We start from the raw sequence: 22,453 nt of genomic DNA, 5'->3' as shown, positions 1-22,453 counted from the left end.
CTCCAAGCCCATTGAGAAAAAGTTATATATAAACTTAAAAATGACAAATCTCGACACATTTTTTGTAGTATTTCGTTTGAACATGTATAAGAGTTTCATACTTGACTTTTATGAAACAAGTGATTGTCCACGGGTCTTTAATCATATTATGATAGAAGTTTGTCCATAACTTTTGAGTAAGTCATATTCTTTTGCATTTGGATATGAAATTCTTAAAACTTCATTTTCGTTTGTAATTATGTCTGAAAGATATTGTGTGTATTTATAAACTACTATTATTGAGATGTAATTATTGTTCTTGTTTCAAGATAGTAAAATCATTTGGTAGCATTTAGAATTATAGTTTTATGTCTCTTTCAAAACCTTGAACTCATTTAACTGGGTGTATATTGTATATTGTAGATTGTATGATGTATGGAGTAATATACTGAATCTCACATGCCAAGTATCTTAAATATCGTAAATGTTCATTATTTATTAAGTGGGGTAAAATTATATTCAAGAATTTTGACATAAGAAGTATAGAACAAGTGTCCTTTGTAATTGAACTTTATTTATATTGCTAAAATGGTTAGAAAAATGTAAGATTTGGGTTTTTACTATATGTGTGATCGTTACTTTGGTAGGTAGCTAAAAACGGTTGCTTTGGTACAATTAGTTGAAAGTTTGAAAAAATAAATTGTATTTAAGGGTAATTTATAAGTGTATTATGTCTAAAATAACTAGTTTTGAAAGTTTTGCATAAAAAATAATATGACAAATACTATAAAAGTCTCAAATTTTAAACGCGTAATTGGGAAAAGCCCTATCATTTTTTGTTGGTAAAAATAATAATCTTTCGGATGACCTTCCATTTTTAACCTATTATCCGATCATCAACCAGCAACAACCATGTTAGGGCCATGATCCTTACAATATTAAGGATCCTCAAATATTCAGGATCATCAACTACCTCAGGATCCCAGCTACCTCAATGAAGAACTATCTCAACTATGCTAAAGACTCGGAATACTTGGTCAAATAACGTTCATGAAGTTGGTCATAGAGAATCCAGAAAATATCGGAGATCTTGTTGGCTAATTTAGACTATAAGTTGACATTTGTAATTTGCACACGACACACTATTTTTTAGTCTAAGCTTACTCTACGAAATTCTTTACTCATTCTTGATAAGAACTCACTGTAATCTTCATTTTATATCATTAAAATCATCAAGGAAGGTAATCATTATCACCTCCCAAGGTTTTATGTCGGAGATCCTAGCAAGGATCAAGGGCTTCCTTGTAAACCATTGTGTCACTTTCTGTTACCATTTGCTATTACACAATCTGAACATCATAACCTCTCATTCAATTTGGTTGATTAGTACTTGTGTAATTTTTGACCAAAACAAACCGATCATCCATATTTTCTTTTAAAATAGAAGGTTTCCTAAAACTTACGGTTTTTACCTACCAAAAAAAATAGGGCTTTTTCCAACCAAGGGTGTAAAACTTGAGACTTTTTTGGTATTTGTCTTCCTTTCGTCAAACGGATTTATATACACAAATGATATTTGTACATGTATAAAAAAAACTTTTTTAATGTTTAAACAAATAAATATCATAATATAAGTATAAAATACATATTGTATGTACTTTACGTTAGGGGTAGGATCCTAGAATCACATTCAGGATCCTCAATATTTCTGAAGCCTCAAGATCCTTAAACATATCTCAAGATCCTGACTATTATCACTAATATTTCCTAACACTTATAATGGTTATATTCTTCTTTAATTTTCTTACATGTGCAGAATTAATCAACACATGACTCATTCTCAATGGAAAGTCACTTCAACCAAGCTTAAGACTCATGAATACCAAGTCAACTAACATGCAAATACTTGTTCAAGGAGGATCCTGGAAATATCAAACTTCTTGTTGATTAACTTAGACTATAAATAACATATGTAACTCACACACTACACACGACTAGCTTGATTACTACACTTGTACTCATATTAACTTCATCATCATTGTAATATCATATTTAAATCAATACAACACATCAAGGCATGTGATAATTATCACATCCGAAGGTTTTATGCTAGAGATCGTATAAAGAATCGAAGGCTTTTCTTGTAACTCACTTGTCTCACTTTGATCATTATTCCATACTTACATTATACTAAGATCACAACCTCTCATACAACTTGGTCGAATTGCACTTGATCAATTGTTTACCAAAACAATTTGGCGCCCAGAGTGGGGCCGTAGTGTTCATAAGCGTTTGAGAATCATGTCTACCCAACCGACCTTATCCTCTTCATTCATTCCTCCCATTTCCTCTAAAAACCTTCCTCCACCTCCAGGTGTAGCTCCCAAGTAAACCTCTGAGGCACCGAAGAAAAACACATCTTTGGTCGCTACCCAAGGATTTCGGGATCCTCTTGTACTGATTTCCAATAACGAGCTCTTTGCTATGATGTAGAGATTGGAAAGACAGGTCACTCGGCAGCAGGTAGACAACAGGACGGTACTCAACGAAACGGAGAGAATGAGGGTGGAGATCCATAAGCCCTAAGAAGTATTACCCTCGATCTTACAGCCCAAGATCCTGAACTTTGACAATACGGGATCCTCAGGAAATCACCGCGAGATTGGATCCTCGACACCGGCCTCTTCTCCCGCTTGGTATGCGACTCCAAAAGAGCAAGCTCATATGATCCAAGATCCTGGTAAATTCGTGAATAGTAACACTTTTACTACTAACTCTATGGATGTTGATGCATGGATGAGCCTGATCACGGCCACAGAACTTCAACAGCTTAGACAGATGACCTCAAGCGTGCATGGAGTAGTCCAGCCTATACCAGAAGTCTCTCCAACAAGCCACAAGATCTCAAGATTCACTCGTGTGATTGTTGATATCGAAGTCTCAAAGTGCTTCCAAACTCCCAACATGAAACCTTATGATGGGACTACGGATCTCGAAGAACATGTGGCACAATATAGAGAAAGTATAGAGATCATCCCTATTCCCACATATTTGAAGGAAGCTTGCCTATGCAAGGTTTTTGGTTCAACCCACACAAGATTAGCCTTGAAATGGTTGCTAAATGTTCCTCCTTACTCTATTACTGATGGGTTTTGAGCATAACATCAATCCTATGGTGTCCATGCAAACCTAAAGCTTTTCATCTAGGTTTTTCTGTAATTGTACATGCAATAATCATCCAAAGCTATAAACCCTAATCTAGCATGCATAAATCGAAATTTATATATAAAACAAAGTTAGAATCTTACTTTTCAATTGTAGCTAGCTTGATCTTCAACTTTTGAGAACTTAGCACCTCAAATGTGATGCTTATAATAGATCACAAACACCACAAGCAATGGAAGGATATTATAGAGAGGCTAGGGATCTCAAAATTCGGTTGGTACTCTCCTTAGGGTTCAAGTGCTGAATTTTAGAGTCCCATGGGGGCTTTATATAGTCGAGCAACTAGGGTTTCAGTCAAAACCCTAATTCAGTTGCTTAGTCCTTAAGCAGCCCATAGGATCCTTCCAGAAGGCCCCTTGGACGAGTTCTATGTGGACTCTCACATGGATTTTATCTACTCCTCCCTTATGGATCCTAAGCCCGACTTTGTAACTATCTTATAATTACAGTACCAGTCCCCTTAATTTAATTAATCTCTTTTGAACACAAATTTAATTCTAAATAAATTCTTGACCAATATTAATTAAATAATATGATTTCTCTTTTAATATATTATTCCTATAATATATTAATAAATCATAATTAACCTCTTTCTCCATAATTCATCCAGTCAAGTTGCTATGGTGAAGGCAACCCAAAAGGACCATGCTACTATCGGGTCAAGTACATACCAAATATAGTTATGGCTTAGATACTAATCCAACAATTATGTCGTTTGCACATTTAGTTAATATTTTTAACAACCAATTTTCTTGTAGCAAAACATTCGAGAAGATCACTAATGATCTCTATCAAGTGGTTTAGGATCCTAAGGAATCCCTCGGGGATTTTGATAGTTTCATTTTATTTACTTATTTTTATAGTTTATTTTAGCATATTTCATTCATAATTTTGTTAATTCTCATGCATATTTTCCTTTTTGTTATTGTATGACCATTTCGGGTACTTTTTAGTTTCGTGAGCATAATTGTTGATTTTAAGGATACTAACAGAGCGAGACCTTTGGGAAGCGATTGGACTTAGAGGATGACATGAATTTTAGGATTGATAGCTAATGGAGTTGATGCATGGAGTGGGATTGCTGATTAATTAAAGGTGTGGAGGAAATAAACTTTAAATTTGCAAGATACGGGAGAATTTTCGAGCGTGCGTAGATTATTGACCGGGAAATTAGGTGAGCTATGGATAATTTGGAGAAGCTAAATTGGGCTTAAAATGAAGAGAACTTGAAGAAAAGTAGGCTAGAAGCTTATTGGACTCGAACTGGGCCAGTTGACTAAGTTGTTTAGGCCCAAAACTCAAAGAAGCCCACAATCAGGGACCACCCACGCAGGGTTGCACGTTCACGTACGATACTGAAGGGGTAATTTCAGAATTTCATTTGGAAGGCTATTCGAGGAAGGTTTGTGTGCATATTTTGCACAATCTTGTACATCCGAAATTTCATCATTTATCTGGATATTTTGGGGCATTCTGAAGACCAAGAACACCTCAAGAACTTCATCTTTTTGCTCTTGATTCTTGTTAAATGTTTTGTATAATTGATTCTTACTTTGTTTTATTATGTTTATCCATGTTAGGCTAGACTAAAATTGGTTGACTTTGGTGAAATCATTTGAATGTTTGTTAAATGTTGAAGACTCCATGAACTTGTTCTTGAATTTTTATCAGAATGTTTTGTGTTTTAACATCTTATTACTACTTGTATGTTTTTATTCATGAGTTTAAATGTAACACTTGATTCCCGTTACATATTTAATTTAAAGCATTTCTGTATTTTCTCTGGGACTTGACGAGTTGGAGGCCCAACTCGTCAAGTAGGGTCGTGATCCGCGGGCATTTTAAGTGACCTACTCGACGAGTCGGGAGATTGACTCGGCGAGTAGGTGCTGTTTGTGAGAAACCCTAAATCCAATGGTTTGCACCCTATTTAAACGCCTTATTGCAGCCTCCATTGTCCCATATGCTCCCAGAACACCTCTTATCGAAACCCTGGTCGCTTTGAGTGATCTAAGGCCATTTTTGGTGCTTTTGGGTGGTTGTGAAGCTTGGAAGGAAGGGGGAAGCTTGGGAATTCGAGCTGGGGCTTGTAGATCCAGAGATCTTATTCCATCTTCAGCTCAATCAAGGTAAATGCCCCCTGTTTTGGTCTTTCTTTTGGTTGTTCATCTTGAGGGCTTAGATTTTGGGTGCATTTAGGGCTTTCTAAGCCATTTTCGGATTTGTGAAGTGATTCATGAGTTCTACTTTCAGATCTGAGTTATTAGAGGGGTCTCATGGCATAAAGGTGCCAACTCTATGGCCATGAGAGCCCCATGCACATTGTAGAACACCTTTTATGGATTTTTGAGTTAAAAACCCCATGCATGTACACCGAGTTTGGACCTTTACGTATAAAATGGACATTAGGAGGCTAGATCTATGGTTTTGGTGTGTTAAAACCCATTTAAATCGACTGCATAGTAATGGTCAAGGATGGACTTGCCGATTTGTTCTTGGGACTCGGCGACTCGAGGCGTAATGACCGCCAATGGACCAGTTGTTAGGGAGGAAAGTCCCGTAGATGTTTAGATGCGAAAAAGGACCTGGGAATCATGGGACTCAGCGAGTGTATGAACAGACTCGGTGAGTCCAAGGCAATCTCCCAACCTTTGAAGATGGACTCGAAGAGTCATAGTCTGGACATGTTCTTATGAGGGAGATGAACTCGCTAAGTTGAAGGAAGAACTCGGCGAGTCTGATGAAGATAGTCCCGATAGTTTGATGGAAGAAAAACCCATCGAGTTCTTGCTAGACTCGACGAGGGGAGTCGAGGTTGTATCGGATTAGTGGAGTGTGGACTCGGCGAGTTAGTGGGCCAACTCGGCGAGTCAGGTCAACTGGATGTTGACTTTGACCAAGGTTGACTTTGTCTGGTTATGGTATTGACCATGGTTAGGGTCATATGTTCTGTTTGATGACTTGAGGATTGTTGTGTAGGGATTGAGGAGTCCAGGGGAGCCGACATTCACGCCGGGGGCAGTTCAGATGCTACACGACATCGAGGTGAGTTACCTTCCAATTGGGGTAGGTCTACGGCCACAATGCCGACCCACCAACAGGGATATTTAGTAGGTAACTTTCTTTGTGATCATTATCTTGGTTTGGTTATGTGACTTGGTCATAATATATGCTTGAGTAATATGAATGTTGTGTTAGTGGTAGTGACAGGGAATAGTCTTTCCCTGGCATAGGTCGTTAGGACCAATAGGTAGGTCAGTACCCCGACATGCCTGACTGTATGTTTATATCTAGCTATTGTATGCTAGTGGTAGGGGTGAAATAGTCCCCAGTTATCGGTTGAAAGATACCGATGGTAGTTACCGGTTGAATGATACCGATGACAGTTACCAGTTGAAAGATACCGATGATGGATACCAGTTGATAGATACCGATGATAGTTACCGATTGAAAGATACCGATGGTAGTTACCGGTTGAAAGATACCGACGATATTATATGGGTATGCGGTATGATGGGGGAATTCACTAAGCTTTTTGCTTATAGTTTTTGATTGTGGTTCCAGGTACCTCTTCGTCAAAGGGGAAGGAGCCAGCGGTGTAGCAGCGCATCACACACATGATTTCTGCATGGAGTTTTCTGGGATTGTACTCTGATTTTTATTACTTTCGATGATATGGTTTTCAGACACGATATTATGGTTTTTATAAATTGATATGACATTGAAAATGTTTGGTAAATTATGTTATGAATTACTTAATTTAAAATAAAATTTTTGGGATGTTACATTAAATGTGCTTGTGGTGATTATGTAACATCCTAATTTTCAAGGCCAAAAATTTCATTTTTTAATATAAGAGAACCTTTAATAACTTTGTTCCAGACCTTGAAAACATTTAAATTAAAAAAAAATATCAGATTCTAATCCCAAAGATCACATAATGTGGAAAAATTTGGGTGAATGCGTTGCGATCGTCCGGAGCTCCTTTTTCTTGAAAACTAAAGATAACTGAAACCAAAACTGTAAAGCGTAAGCGTGAAGCTTAGTGAGTTCCCCAAATACCACATACCATACATATCAACTGGGTCATACATGCCATACATACTGTGAGCCATACATATCAAACATAACCATAATCAAGTAAGGTGCTATGTACCAAACATAGTCTTGCCATTATGCCATGGGCCGCACGTGGTCTTTCTTACCAAGCCTGGGACCACCCCCTTGGTCTTACAGACAAGTGCCAAGAGCCACCTCCTGGTCCTCCATGAAAACATCACAAAGACGACTAGCATACATACTACTCTACTTAGCTAATCAGCAAATAGTGTGCCAGAAGCCACATCTTGGTCTTTCATACGTAATATCATACATTGTGATAGGAGCCACCTCCTTGTCTTTCATGCATAATAACCCCCGGGTCTTCCTTTTATACATAAACTAAATGGGCCGGCATTGGTGCCTTAGACCCATACACACAGTGAGGAGACTCACCTCACAAGCTGAATGTAGAACCCTATGAATAAACCTCCTGCTGCTAGTTGGCGGATCCTCGAACTGCCGGTCTCTCGACTCCCCGTGCTACCATTACCCAAAATGACAATTAGTCCAAATCAATAATCCTCCTCAGGGTAAAATGACCATTTTACCCCTAGTCTAACTTGGTCCATATCAAAGGCCCAAAGCCATAATACAAAAAGGCCCAACACTAGGTAGGCTTTCCAAGCCCACTAATGGCCTAATTTGCTAAATTGGGACCAATCCTTCTGATGGGGTCTTATCCTAAGCCAAAACATATTCTTGGCCCAAAACATGTAACTTCTGATGGCCCAATAAGGCCCAAAGACCCATATTCCATAACTCGGCCCAACTCGAGGCCCAAAACACACCAAGCCCATAATATATGAGTACGCGGGGCGTACTCTTTTGTACGCTAAGTGTACTAGCTGAAGGTGGTGTACGCTGCACGTACCTGCAGTACGCCCAACGCACTCCTCTGTTAAGCTACTTTTCCCATTAAGTGCTTAATACTCCGTTCTAGAAGCTACAATTACAGATCCAAGTCCTCTTCAACGTCTTAATCCATAAAGTTGATTACTTGGTGGCTTGCAACCCACCAAGTGAGCCTAAACTTGAAAATGTGACAACAAACTTCCATAAAAAGGGCTAGATCTCATGCATGGTCACAAATGAGCCCTAAAGATTGAAACTTTACCGCTATGGGACTCATATGACACTAAGGGTGGAACAAATTCAGATGGAAGCTATTGATGATCCGAGCATCCACTGGTTAGAGCCTTCAGTTTATTTTGATCTGAGTAATGTGGTGGATTCTCAACTTGATTTTCCAATCACTCTTAAGGCTTTTTTGTTTCGATGCTTTGAGAAGATTGAGAAGGCACCGTTTTCTGACTATGATACTAATCATATGCTCTTCTCCTTCTATCTAAAATATGCCAAGCCTCAATTCAAGACTTGGAGTTTGTAGAAGATTGTTGCTTTGAAGGTTAATGCACATGTTCCGATTGAAAACTTTGTCAACATAAAGTTCAAAGGATTACGAGGAACAAGTTGTATAGAAGATGAATTCACTTTGACAGACTTACCATGCATGAATCCTTATAACTGGATTTCATTGCTCTTGATTGTGTCAAAAGACGAAAAGACTTATGAGCCAATTGTTGCACACCTGAAAAGGATGCTTATTTGCTACATTCATGAACTTGCCAAAATGTATGCAGAAATAGCGTCTGTTCTGAAGAAAAGGTCGGTTCTGAAGCCTGAAGAAGAACCGAAGGACCTCAATAAGCTCAAGCTGGGTAAAATCCGAAAGGAAAATTGGTGTGTGGTGTACCAACGAAAGGATGGTCAAAAAGTTCAGAAGAGTATGTTCTTCTTGAGAGACAAACACCTATACTCAACTGCTGCTCTTCTAAACTCTATCCTTGGTTTAACTGAAGCTTGTAAAGCTAACACCACTGCTGATCAAAAATGTTTCTCAGACATGATCAAGTGGTACCTCATTGTCAGAAACACCCTTCTGAATTTGATGCCGAGATTATTCAAGGTGCATAAAAAGCAACAGTCAAGACATTCCTTCTGAATTTGACACAAAGGGGGAGATTGTTGGGTTTAATAATGTAGTGTCAAATGTATGTGCTAGTATAGTCTTATTTACCGGTTTCGGCCTGTCCATTCACGGTTTTACTTTCTAGGTTTAGCCTATTTATAGTGCATGCATGTATCTATTACGGTTAATGTTTTAGTCGTCCTAATCATAGGGGGACAAGGTCAGACTGATGGGAGGAGCTCCAGATTATCGAAAAATTGTCTAAAAGGCAAGGAAAACAAAATACTTATGAGTAGGAGAAGATAAGCTTCATTCCCTAATCCTGTGATATCATAATTGATCAGGATAAGATCCCCAATCAATTATCTTAATCAAATCCCAAAAAATAAAGTTGTCGAAAATAAAACAGAAAAACACATTTGATTTTATGATTTCCTAAGCTTAAATTTTGGTTCTCTCTCCACTCAACGAAATCTAAGTAAGAAACCCTTTGATTTTTTGTTATTTTTTTTTTACTTTATTGTTTTGATTTTGATTTTCTCCATTGGATTAATTGAATAGAATAATTTTTTGTGGTGTTTTTTGTTATCTTAAGCGACTAAACTACAAATTTGGAACAAGTAGGTGACCCCTCTCTCTTAATTTATTTCACTATTGGAGTGCAGTTGAAATGGCGCTTTCATCACTATTAGGCCTGTCGAAAAAACCCGAAACCCGTTCTACCCACCCGACCCGTTCCGAATTCGGGTAGAACGGGTAACGAGTATGAACATTCGGGTAATAGGTTAACCCGATAATAATATAGGTCGGGTTTTAGGTATGAATATTTATTTTCGGGTATACCCGAATACCCGAATTCGTTTTTTAAATAATACCAAATATACAATGCAATCGCGTACGCACACTTCAAATAAAACAAAACTGTTCGTTTCCTTCTTATGAACGACGGCTCAACAGTCGACGCAAACTTGCAAAGGGAATACGACGCTGAAGCTAAAGTCCTAAACCGTCATCACAATTCTCAGTTTCTCTTTATCGCACGTAATGTAATTAAAAAAGTACATAACATATTATAATGATTTGTATTGTTATTATAGATGTACTTGTTAATTATATGGAGTAATTTCCCACCCAATTCTTTATTAAACCAACCAACATGTTAAAAAAATATCAATAAGTGTTATTTAAGAAATTTTCAGGTATATCCGATAATTACCCGACCCGACCTCAAACCCGAATACCCGAATTACAATATAGGTCGGGTATCGGGTATTATTTTCTTAAGGAAATACCCGTTCTACCCGAAACCTGAAAATTTTACCCGTTCAACACCCCTAATCACTATTCGTGTTCTCGGTGATTTGAGTCCTTTAAAGTTCTAAACTTTGATTTCAGTCTTAAAATGGTTTTTGTTTACTTATTGTTGATCCAAGAATTAACTCTCTATTAACTGTCGTTTATACACAGCAGATGTCCACTATATGATAGATTTGTCTACTTAAACTAACAATATAAACACACCTTTATGGGCCTTGGATATTGTACGTGGCTTCAAATCTCCTTATGGCGTGAAAATACAAATTCATATATCTACACATACAATACGAAGGCTGATGTGTGTGATAGATTTGTCTACTTAAACTATCAATATACACACATGAAGATGTGGCAAAATATCTTTTTGGATGGTGTTATCATAAGTTGACAATGAGTCGATTTGGGTTGGATTGGGGTCCAACAAAATTTATTAATTAGGTTCAAGATTTCAACCTAATCCGACTTTTTTATTTAAACAGGTTGATATTTTTCAATCCAACCTAATCTTTCATATTAATGGTTTGTCAACGGGTTAATCCGTTTATGTAATTCTCAACCCAATTTATTAAATAAATGAGTTAAATCTGGGTTAACCCATTTAAAATAAAAAATAAATAAATTAAATAAAAATTTCACCACTTAAATTAGTTTAAAACTTAAATAAACTTTCAAAGTATAATAAAAGTACAATCCAAATTCACAAATACAAAAAAAATGTTCAAATAACATTAAAAATATGTAATTTCGAAATGATTTTGAAGAGTGACTAGTGTTGTCTACGCAAAGAAAAAAAGATAGAAATTGATTGCATTTTTTAAAACATAAATAATAATACAACATTGTAATTTATAAAGTAATACATTGTAATTTTTAAATAATTATTAAATAAAATATATGTTAAAGTTAAATGGGTTGGTGGGTTGAAAACGGGTTGACAACATTTATCCAACACAACCTATTTAATTAAATGGGTTAGACGGGTTAACCCATTTATCCTAAATGGGTTGAAAATTTCAACCCAACCTGCTAATTTTAGGTTAGGTTGGTGGGTTGAGTCGATTTTTGCCATCTGTGTACAAAGGTAGTAGAAAATTATAAATATATACATTTTTTTAAATATTAAAATATTTTATTCTAGTTAAATGAATGCATATAATGTTTTGTTTAACATCATTTACAAAGAGCATGTTTGACACGGAACGTTACAAAGTGTTTGGAATCTTCTAGCGTTTGACAAAACGTTTTTTTTTAAACAAAAAACATTGTTTGACACTACAAGCTTTTGGCGTTGAGTTTAAATAAAACGTTCCAAATCCAAAAGCTGCCTCCCGTAGTGTTTAACAAAACGTCACCATATACCTGCTAGATTTGTCGAACAAGCCCAAACTCATTTACTCATGTTATCTATTTAATTTTAGTTAAGTGAATTTATATTACACTTTCATTTTTTAACATCTACTGAAATATAGAATTGCATTTTCATTTTTATGAAAACCTAGCGAGATATAACATTGTACTTTCAAATTTTAATGTTTATGAATAATTCCTATTTTTGGTTTATCTATTTCAATACTTTTGGTAGAAGGTTGAAATGCATGGACGCAATGGTCGTTGGAACACATGGAAAAGTTGATGCTTACAAGCTTTACAGTTAGAAGTGTGCCTCTTGATGGAAAATTTGAGGAATTCGTCAATGTTAAGATCCCATTTTACGTGAATATGCTATTGGTCATGTTGCACTTGTTGACTCCAATAAGTTCATGCGTACCATAATATTATATTTTTGGGTGTTAAGGTGGTAAAGTGGACAATATTAATGTATATTATGTATAGGGATGAGCATATGGACCGAAGAACCGGCCGGAACCGGAACCCGATGGAACCGGTCGGGCTGGGACCGGGACGTTATTTTTGTGGATTTTTGGAACCGGGAACCGGTAGGAACTGGAACCGATATAACCGGAACCGGTAGAACCGGCAAAAACCGGTAGAACCGGTAAAAACCGGAACCATATGATGCTATTTTTCGAGGACCGGTTCCAACATTTGAAGACACGACAAGAACCGATAGGAACCGGTGGAACCGAAACCGGTAGAACCGCCGGGCCGGTTCGGTTCTTGATTTTGGCCGAAGCCGGTTCCCGGTTCCGGCCGGTTCGGTCCTTTTGCTCATTCCTAATTATGTATCTTGTATTTAGCCCATTAGATTAACCTTTGTGTATGTACGTATAAGCCCATTACTTTATGTATATAGTATTCAATTAATTAATGAAATGATTCAAGGGGAAAATAATTCCTTAATATGGTATCAGAGCCTCTTTAACCTTGGTACCCATACTCCAGCCGGCCCTACCTTCTCCTTCTCGATCCTGTCAGTCTTCTCCTTCTTCTCTATTCTGTTATACTTCTATATCAAACATGGCTGATAAAAATAAGCCTTTCACCTGCATCAATATCAAGTCCTATGTTCCTCTTATTCTTGATCTAAATGAATTAAATTATGATGCCTGGCAGGAGCTCTTCCTCACCCATTGTCGCGCCTATGGTGTCCATGATTTTCTTGACGGCACACACAAACCCAAAGACGCAACAGACACCGATTGGGACAACCTTGACAATCTTGTCAAATCATGGCTCTATGGCACAATGACACAGTCATTACTCACCATGATCCTCAAACCAAAATCAACAACCAACTCTATCTGGGAAGCCATTGGAGCCCTTTTCAGAGACAATAAACACTCCAGAGCAATTGAACTGGACAACGAGTTGCACACTCTAGTCCAAGGCGATCGCTCTATAACCGAATACTGCCAGAAAATCAAAGCTATTTCTGATCTCCTAGCAAACATTGATGCACCAGTCCCAGAAAAGACACTAGTTTCATACCTGCTCAACGGTTTAAACTCGAAGTTTGAAAGTGTTTCCATGCTCATCTGTCATAAAGATCCCTCACTTTCATTCCTTGAAGCACGCTCAACTCTTGTTTCTGAAGAGTTTCATGTCAACAGGAACCGCACCCCGACACCCTCACCTCATTATGATCATGGCTCATCTCCTACAGTTCTCGTCACCAACAACAACAAGTCCGACACTAGGCGGTCTCAGCACAACAGATCCTCCTCCAATCGGCGCAACAGTGACTCCTCCAACCGCCGATCATCGCCGTCTTCCTTGTCGCAGGTTCATGCCACTAGTCGCTACCCTCCTCCTGCTCCGTGGAATCCATACTACTATCATTGGGCGGCGTATGGCTGGCCTGCCCCTCCACCATGGGCTGTTCCATGCCCTCATTTGGCTCCTCAACCACAACAACACCGCCGACAACCACCTGCAAATGGGATTCTTGGACGACACCCATCAGCCCAACCAGATTCCTCTACTTCCCAGGGAGCGTTTCACGCTACTACTACTGATCAGTCCTCACTTCCCCCTCCTTGGCAATGGTTTCCTCCTATGCCACCTGATCAACCAACCGATCTCCCTGCTGCATACAACACAATGACACTCGCTGAACCGGCAGATGCAAACTGGTATATGGATACGGGGGCGACATCCCATCTCGCATCCAATGCAGGTATTCTATCTTCACTTAGTAATAAGTGTACACACAATTTGGTTTTTGTTGGCAATGAATCCACTATTCCCGTTACCCAAACAGGACATAAAGTTATCCACTCAACAAATCGCCCGTTACATTTGAACAATGTCCTTGTAACACCTGATATTATCAAAAACCTTATTTCTGTGTGCAAATTTACTACTGATAATCTTGCTGCCATTGAATTTGATCCATATGGTTTTTCTGTGAAGGATTTCCCGACCAAGCAGATCCTTCTTAGATGCGATAGTACCGACGACCTCTACCCAGTCACCCCTTCAGCAGTCACCTTACTCACTAATCAAGCATCTCTATGGCATCAACGTTTAGGACATCCTGGTCCCCGTGTTCTTCAATCTTTAATTTCTAGTCATTTCATTTCATGTAATAAAAACAATGTTTCGTTTTCCTGTAATGCTTGTCGCCTTGGCAAGCACTCTCGTTTACCTTTTGTTTCATCTAATAATCATGCCACTGAGTTGTTTGAAATTGTGCATTCTGATTTATGGACTTCACCCATTGTTAGCACTAGTGGCATCAAATATTACATCCTTTTTCTTGACAACTTTTCTCATTTCTTATGGGTATACCTGCTTCGTAAGAAATCTGATGTCTATAGCAAATTTCTCCACTTTCGGGCCTATGTTAAGACTCAATTCAAACGAGAAATCCAATCTTTTCAGTGTGACCATGGTGGTGAATTCGATAATCACGAATTTCACTCCCTCTTTGACCAGAACGGAATACAATTCCGTTTCTCATGTCCCCGCACATCTCAACAGAATGGTCGGTCAGAACGCATGATTCGATCAATTAATAATATCATTCGTACCCTTCTCTTTCATGCACATATACCAATCACATATTGGGTTGAGGCCCTACACATGACATGCCACCTTCTCAATATCACCCCTTCCACAACCATTAACAATGAGATCCCATTCACCAAACTTTTTCAAAAAAATCCATCATACTCTCATCTCCGCGTCCTCGGATGCCTCTGCTACCCTTTAATACCCACTTCTCACAAACTTGAACCTCGCTCCACACCATGTGTATTTCTTGGATACCCATCACAACATCGTGGGTTCCGATGTCTGGACCTTCACACTCGAAAAATAATTATCTCCAAACATGTGACTTTCGATGAAACCTCCTTCCCTTTCCAATCTGTGACCACTGAAAATCCACCTTCTTACTCTTTTCTTGACGACCACCCCTCACCTAATACTTTTTCCGCTGCTATTAACCCACCAATGGAACCTCCAAGCAGCCCACCGTCATCACCTAACCACCATCAACACACCCACCACCTCACCGACAATCACCAATACCACTCCCCCCCTCCAACCACAACTCCTCAAAACAGCCCTCTCCACACTGCCACCTCTCCAAACAGCTCCCACCCTCCCGAAACAATCACAACCAACCCCTTATCGCCTCACTCGTCAACCCTCACCTCCAACCCTTCCACTCAAAACAACCCGTCACACTCTGCTTCTATTCCCGTTAATACACATCCAATGGTTACCCGTGCTCAACGGGGTATTTTCAAACCCATCTCCAAACTTAACCTTCACACCACAACCGAATCTCCATTACCAAGATCCCACCTCCATGCTCTTAAAGACCCCAACTGGACTAATGCCATGAAAACCGAATTTAATGCACTTCTTACTAATGAAACATGAGTACTTGTTCCTAGACCAAAAGATGTTAATATTGTTCGGTCTATGTGGTTGTTTAAAAAGAAATATAAAGCAGATGGCTAATTGGAACGATATAAGGCACGCCTTGTTGCAAACGGTAAAAGTCAACGGCCGGGGATTGACTGTGATGAACTGTATAAAGATATTTTTTTTTTGGGACCATATATATATATATATATATATATATATATATATATATAATAACAATAAAATTTTTTTGTCATAGCATTTAAAGATATTTAAATCCTTACGGCGAAACTCTTAAACTATAAATTTGGAATGAGGTGTTCAAAAGTTTTGCATGGATATTCTTTTGTTGGCTGTGCTTTCTTAGTTAGATTTAAATGCAAGGTAAAATGGTCATAGAAATGCTTAACTACAAAATCTAACGAACTTAGTGGGGGTGGACCCGCATTAAAAAGTTTGGAAAGTACATAGACGAAATTGATACAGCTTGAAAACTTTGACTAAAATTGCAATATTTGCTAAACAACAGGGATCATTTTTGAAATTTAGCATTTAAATAATAAAAAGGACTTCATAAAAAAAACACCAAGAACAAAATACTCAATTTGGGTTAGCCAGGACCAAAGCCGAAACAAAAAAGAACATTAGAACGGTTCGGGTTAAAATAAATTGTTAGGGAGCAAATACTCAAGTTAGCCCAAACCATAGGGACCATTCATGTAATTTACTCTCATATCTATATAAAATGATGAAAATAAATGGTTCGTTGAAGTAGTTGTCAATTTGGTTCGTGATGGATAACTTTGAGTAATAAATAGCTCTTGGGATATAGTTGGTCAGTGAGAGGAAATATGAAGAAAGAAGTTCGCAAAGAGGAAGAGGAACAAGATGCAACCATGGAGTCTATACCAATCCTTACACCATACATCATGAAAATATTTCATCTTTCTCATAGGTAAGTCTAATTTTTATATACCTTTCTATGGTGAGAAAGTCTTACAGGTTGTTTATCTTGATCACCCAAACATGTTTTCAGAGCTATAAACAATCAGATTCTAGTTTTGTTCTATTATTACACAAAAAAAAATCGATTTTTAGTTTGGTGGTTTGTGTATGATTTAATGAAATATTTAACTTTCTATTAATATTCAAAGAAGTTTTTAATACAAAAGGCTATAAGTAAGATAATTTTTAATATATTTCTTTTTCAAAAGAATGGACAGATGGTTGATTTGTAGCCACATAGATGATTATCTTATCATACCTGTTTCTAACGTAATGTCTCTTGAAGCAGAAATTACGTTGATTTTTTATTTAAATATTGTTAGATAATTTAATATCTAGAAATATTAAGATGTCTCGAGTGGAAATTCAGTTAGTTCGATATAGCTTAATAAAGAACAAATATTTTAGGTTCATTTGTAATTCTACTTTTTCTAATTCAATTTGTTTGTTTAACACCATTTTCTTAATGTTTTACATGTTTTTGTATAATTTGATGAATTCTTTATTTTTTTTTATAAATATAAAAGAAATTTTCCATGAAATCTTGGTGGAAATTGAAAAGAGTTCTATATAAAATACTAGTTTCATCGTTACAAAATAAAAAATAAAAATTAAAGCAACACAACTATTCATTTATAATTTAACTTTCTTTATATTCAAGATTAACTTTGATTAAGGGTTTCAATCAATAACATGACACGAAAAAAAATGACATGAAATGAAATTGGAAAGAAATCAAAATTCGAATTCATGTTCTTGTCGTATTTGTCTCGAATGTAAAAAACATGGCGTTGGTTCCTGTCAAAAATTCGATACAAAATCGACACGATTTAGCTTGTGTTTTTCGTGTTATATATGATTAAATATGAATTAAATAAACTAATAATTGTATTATGTTATCTTTTTCGTGTCATGTTATTTTTTACTCGACTCGTTTTTATACTCATGTCGTGTTCATGTTACATAAAACTTGTTGTATCATGTTATGTAAGACAAAAACACGACATGATTATCCCATTTGACACCCTTAACTTTGATATGCTTATCACTTTTTATTATGTATTACTAATACAATTTGCCGTTATAATAATTACAGGATTGTTTTGGCACCTTTATCTAGGCTAAGATCTTACAATTTCACAGCACAACCGCATGCTATTTTGTATTACAAACAAAGAACTACAAAAGGAGGTTTATTGATCAGCGAATCATCTGGGATTTCAGATACTGCTCAAGGGTAACTAACTAGTAACTACTTCACATGTCTTTTTTGATGCACATTTGGTATGGAGTTTAACGTCTTCGTTTTATCGTGTTCCAAATTCTTAACCATTCGGTTCGTAGATTTTATTGTTATAATCTTAATAATAAATATTAATTACTAAAATTATTAACCATAAGTATGGACATTATATATGCTTGAGAGGTTACAAATATATTCATCCATTGAGATTAAATAGTCATACTTATCAACTTATAGAGCTTAAAGAGAATTTTAATATTTTGAGGATAAAATATTTTTGGTCTTTAACATATAAAGACACATTCATTTTCTCGTATAATCTTTGAAGTTGGGCTTCTTTGATTTGGATTTGTGTTTGTTTTTTTATTTATATTTTATTTGGATTTGGTTTGTTGTTTATATTTTTTTATTAATTATTCAAGAAGTTGATTAAGTTATTTTACAAAAATAAATTTTAAATACGTCAAAAAATAATATAAAGGATAAAATGATCATTTTTATAATTTAAACGAGGTTTCAACAAAAGAACAAAATAACATATTAAAAATTCAAATCTTAACTATTAAAAATTGTAGATTTTAAAAATTCAAATCTTGTCAAAGAGCCCTACCAACTTTATTTATTCCACGTATATCTTAAGTTCATAACTATAATCATAACTATAAAACACGTTACAATCAAACAGTTTGCAACTAACATTTAAAAATAAAAGATAATTCATGTTAAAGAGAATTGTATAGGTTGACGTGACACCGAACTAAAATTAAAATCATTTTTATGGTGAATTGTTATAACCTAGACTTTGTGTACTTAAATGTATTTGATAGTAGTGTATTCAATAGGGCTGATCAAAATCAAATCTTAAAATCCGTTGAAAATCAAAAACAAAAAACTAAAACCGTCAGTTTTGGGCTTAGATTTTTCAAAACCGAAAAATTCGGTTTTGGGTTCGATATGCATATTAAAAACCGGCTAGTTGAAACCTATCCAACCCAATAGTTTTAAACCCGAACAAAAACTGACCCAAATCCATAACGTTGATCCTAAAACTCATCAATTAGTTTAACTTTTAATATTTTTTAGTTTTTTAAACTAGTTGGCAATTTTTTAAACCAGACGGTTGATTTTAGTGTTTTTGTTTAATATTAAATTAGGTGGTTGTTTTATTTTATTTAGAATTATTGGAAAGTAGGTTGAAAAACAAAACACGACAATCAATAGATTAAGCCTGAAAATCGACCAAAACCAACCTTTCGATAGCATTCTCATTCACATATTAAAATTTGTAATGTCAAATCAACAATATATGAATATCTACGTTTTATAAACAAATTATTACTACCCAACAATATTTAAACGTTTATAAATAGTCTTACATATTTATTGATTTATTTAACTTATAATTTATATAAAATATCATAATTCATAGCACAAAAAGAACATTTTGTATATTTCTATATTTTGTATTTTCGTAATTTATCAAAGGAAACTCAATATCCGTCTCATTTTAATGTGTATCAATTAGTTCTATTTAGTGGTGTGATATATTAAAAAAATCAAATCAATTAATCTTTTTTTCCTTCATAAATTTTATAACTAAAAAGACTTCCAAATACTCCTGGGATTTGGAAGAAGGAGCATGTAGAAGCCTGGAAACCCATTGTAGATGCTGTTCATGACAATGGTGGAATCTTCTTTTGTCAGCTTTGGCATTCCGGCAGAGTTTCGAACACGAGTAAGTTCTTTTATTTGTATGATTTGGTTTGGTAATTTGGTTGGAATCCAAAAATTCTACATGTCAATAAAGCATCATATAACCTATCGCTAATCCAGATTCCATTTTTTCTTTTGTTTTCCGGCATTCAGTTTATCAGCCAAACGGCCGATCTCCGATCTCCAGCACAGACAAACCGATTCTGAATCAGTTATTCATCGGTGGTTCTGGAGGTGAAACTTCTCAATATTCACCACCACACAGATTAACAATCGAAGAAATCTCAGAAGTCATCAACGACTTCAAAATCGCTGCAAGAAACGCAATCGAAGCAGGTTTTGACGGCGTCGAGATCCATGGAGCCAACGGATACCTAATCGACCAGTTCCTGAAAGATCAAGTAAACGATCGTACCGATCAATACGGCGGGAATCTCGAGAATCGATGCCGGTTTCCGCTTGAAGTCGTTGAAGCAATCTCTAACGAGATCGGACCTGAGAGAGTCGGAATGAGGTTATCTCCGTTTGCGAACTACAACGATTCCGGGGACTCGGATCCTCACTCGCTGGGCGTTTTCATGGCTGAGTCACTGAGTAAACTCGGAATCGCTTATTGTCATGTGATCGAGCCACGAATGGTGACTCAGTTTGAGAGGGTGGAGACTCGGGACAGTTTGGTGTCGATGAGGAAGGCGTTTGAAGGGACGTTCATTGTTGCAGGTGGGTATCACGATCGAGATGAAGCAAATCGTGTGGTTGAAAATGGCGATGCGGATCTTGTAGCGTTTGGGCGTGCGTTTTTGGCTAATCCTGATTTACCTCGGAGGTTGAAGCTCAACGCGCCATTAAACAAGTATGATAGAAGTACGTTTTATACGGATGATCCTGTTGTTGGATATACAGATTACCCGTTCCTTGATGATTAAGTTGTGAATTACTAAAGTTGAATGATCTTTATAATGTGATTTCTATAGTGGGATGGATACAATTTTTAGCCGGTTTAGAGTTCGGACTCACCTCTGATCAAGCATTTACATAATATTTAATATCTTTTACTTATTATTTATAAAACATAAATTGTTATTATTTATAACATAAATTGATAAATTGTTATGAATAATTAAAAAATGTTTTGTACTAATGATAAACATTTATTTAATTTATACATTTCATCTTGGAGAATTACAAGGCCTTATATTTTGCAAAAAATATTTAATTTTATTCATATTCATTTTTATGTTATTTAATGTTCTTATATTTGTCAAAAATATTTGGCTTTACCATTTTATTTGTGATAACAAGTTTTTGAGATTATCATGGTATTAACTTTTCACAAGAAAACCTTTATATTTGCAATAAAAAAAAAGTATGGCTTTAGCCTTTTATGTTTTAACCTTAAAATACATATTAAGATTTCTTAAAATATTTTTATACTTCTAAAAATATATAAAAATACTTATTCACACTACTAAAATACATATTAATATTTCTAAAAATATATTTATACTTCTAGAAAGTATATAAATATGCATTTACACTACCAAAATACATATTAATATTTCTAAAAAATATATTTTTATATATTTTTATGTTTTTTAGATGTATAAATATTTTTTAGATATATTAATATGTATATTAGAAGTGTAAATATGTTTTTTATTATACTTTTTAGAAGTATATACATGTTTGCAGAAGTATAAATGCATGTCTTTATGATAATTAATTTTGTGGCTAAAAGAGATTAATTAAATATAGGGGACTGGACTGCAATTATTGGATAATTTAGTTATTGGGCTAAGGAATGCTAAAGAAACAAGGGGTGAACGAAATTATGATGGGAGTCCATCATATTTTCGTCCATGGCCTTATCCCAGAAGGTTCCATGGGATGCTTAGAGTTTAAGCTGTCCATTAGGGTTTAGACTGAAACCCTAGCAGCCCACACAAGTATATAAAGGACCCCTTAGGCCCCAAAAATGTGGCTAACTGATTCCTTAGGGTTTCTAGACGTTTTTGGGTGCCTCCTCTCTTCTCCTTCTTCATCTAGTTGCTTAGTGGTGTTTGTGACTCCATTAGAGGTGCAACACTTGAGGCACTAAGCTTTCTGAAGCCAAGGATTGATTGTTATTGCTATATAACAATCAAAAGTTAGATCTAAACCCTATTTTATGTTAATACGATTAATTATATGATAGATCTAGTGTTTATAGCTTTGGATATTCAATTGCATGTTCATTAGACAAACTAGATCCAAAAGCTATTAGGGTTTACATGTACACCATATGAATGATGTATTGCTCGAAACCCATCAGTGGTATCAAAGCCTATGACTGTTTGTTAGTGAACTTGATGCTTATTTGAATGAAAAATCAAAATTTTTGACTTTTTTGGGGCTGGACTCACTTAGTTCATGACTGAACTCGCCGAGTCCACTGGGTACTCGACGAGTCCAGTGCTGACTCGACGAGTCAGCCGGTCTGACAGCTATATTTCGCGATCTTCTTCCTGTTTTGGCTGGAGATAATTACCTAAAACGTTTTATATTAATAAACTCCGATTTTTATCAATATTTGGAGTTTATCCTTGCCAAAATTGAAGATAATTGTTAAATTTTGATAATCTTTT

General features: G+C 36.0%; 1 protein-coding gene across 1 annotated transcript; it reads left to right on the top strand.

The window, feature by feature from the left end:
* Positions 1–16,632: 16,632 nt before the first annotated feature.
* LOC145085934 (putative 12-oxophytodienoate reductase-like protein 1) lies at positions 16,633–20,825 on the top strand. The gene is made up of 4 exons (XM_079023629.1): positions 16,633–16,823; positions 17,970–18,110; positions 19,721–19,851; positions 19,983–20,825. The coding sequence occupies exons 1-4, from the start codon at positions 16,720–16,722 to the stop codon at positions 20,753–20,755; spliced, it is 1,149 nt and encodes a 382-aa protein (XP_078879755.1). The 5' UTR covers positions 16,633–16,719; the 3' UTR covers positions 20,756–20,825.
* Positions 20,826–22,453: the final 1,628 nt, after the last annotated feature.

The sequence above is a fragment of the Lactuca serriola genome, chromosome 2 (genome assembly GCF_051521515.1).
Source record: "Lactuca serriola cultivar US96UC23 chromosome 2, Lser_US96UC23_V15, whole genome shotgun sequence".
Classification (NCBI taxonomy): Eukaryota; Viridiplantae; Streptophyta; class Magnoliopsida; order Asterales; family Asteraceae; genus Lactuca; species Lactuca serriola.
This window is presented reverse-complemented; position numbering and strand designations above follow the sequence as displayed.

What these genes read in the sequence shown, in the direction of transcription:
- LOC145085934 (XM_079023629.1), top strand. Translation starts at nt 16,720, where the DNA reads ATGAAGAAAGAAGTTCGCAAAGAGGAAGAGGAACAAGATGCAACCATG. An exon ending in ATATTTCATCTTTCTCATAG is followed by an intron (nt 16,824 to 17,969) that starts GTAAGTCTAATT and finishes TAATAATTACAG; the next exon opens with GATTGTTTTGGCACCTTTAT. An exon ending in CGGCAGAGTTTCGAACACGA is followed by an intron (nt 19,852 to 19,982) that starts GTAAGTTCTTTT and finishes TCCGGCATTCAG; the next exon opens with TTTATCAGCCAAACGGCCGA.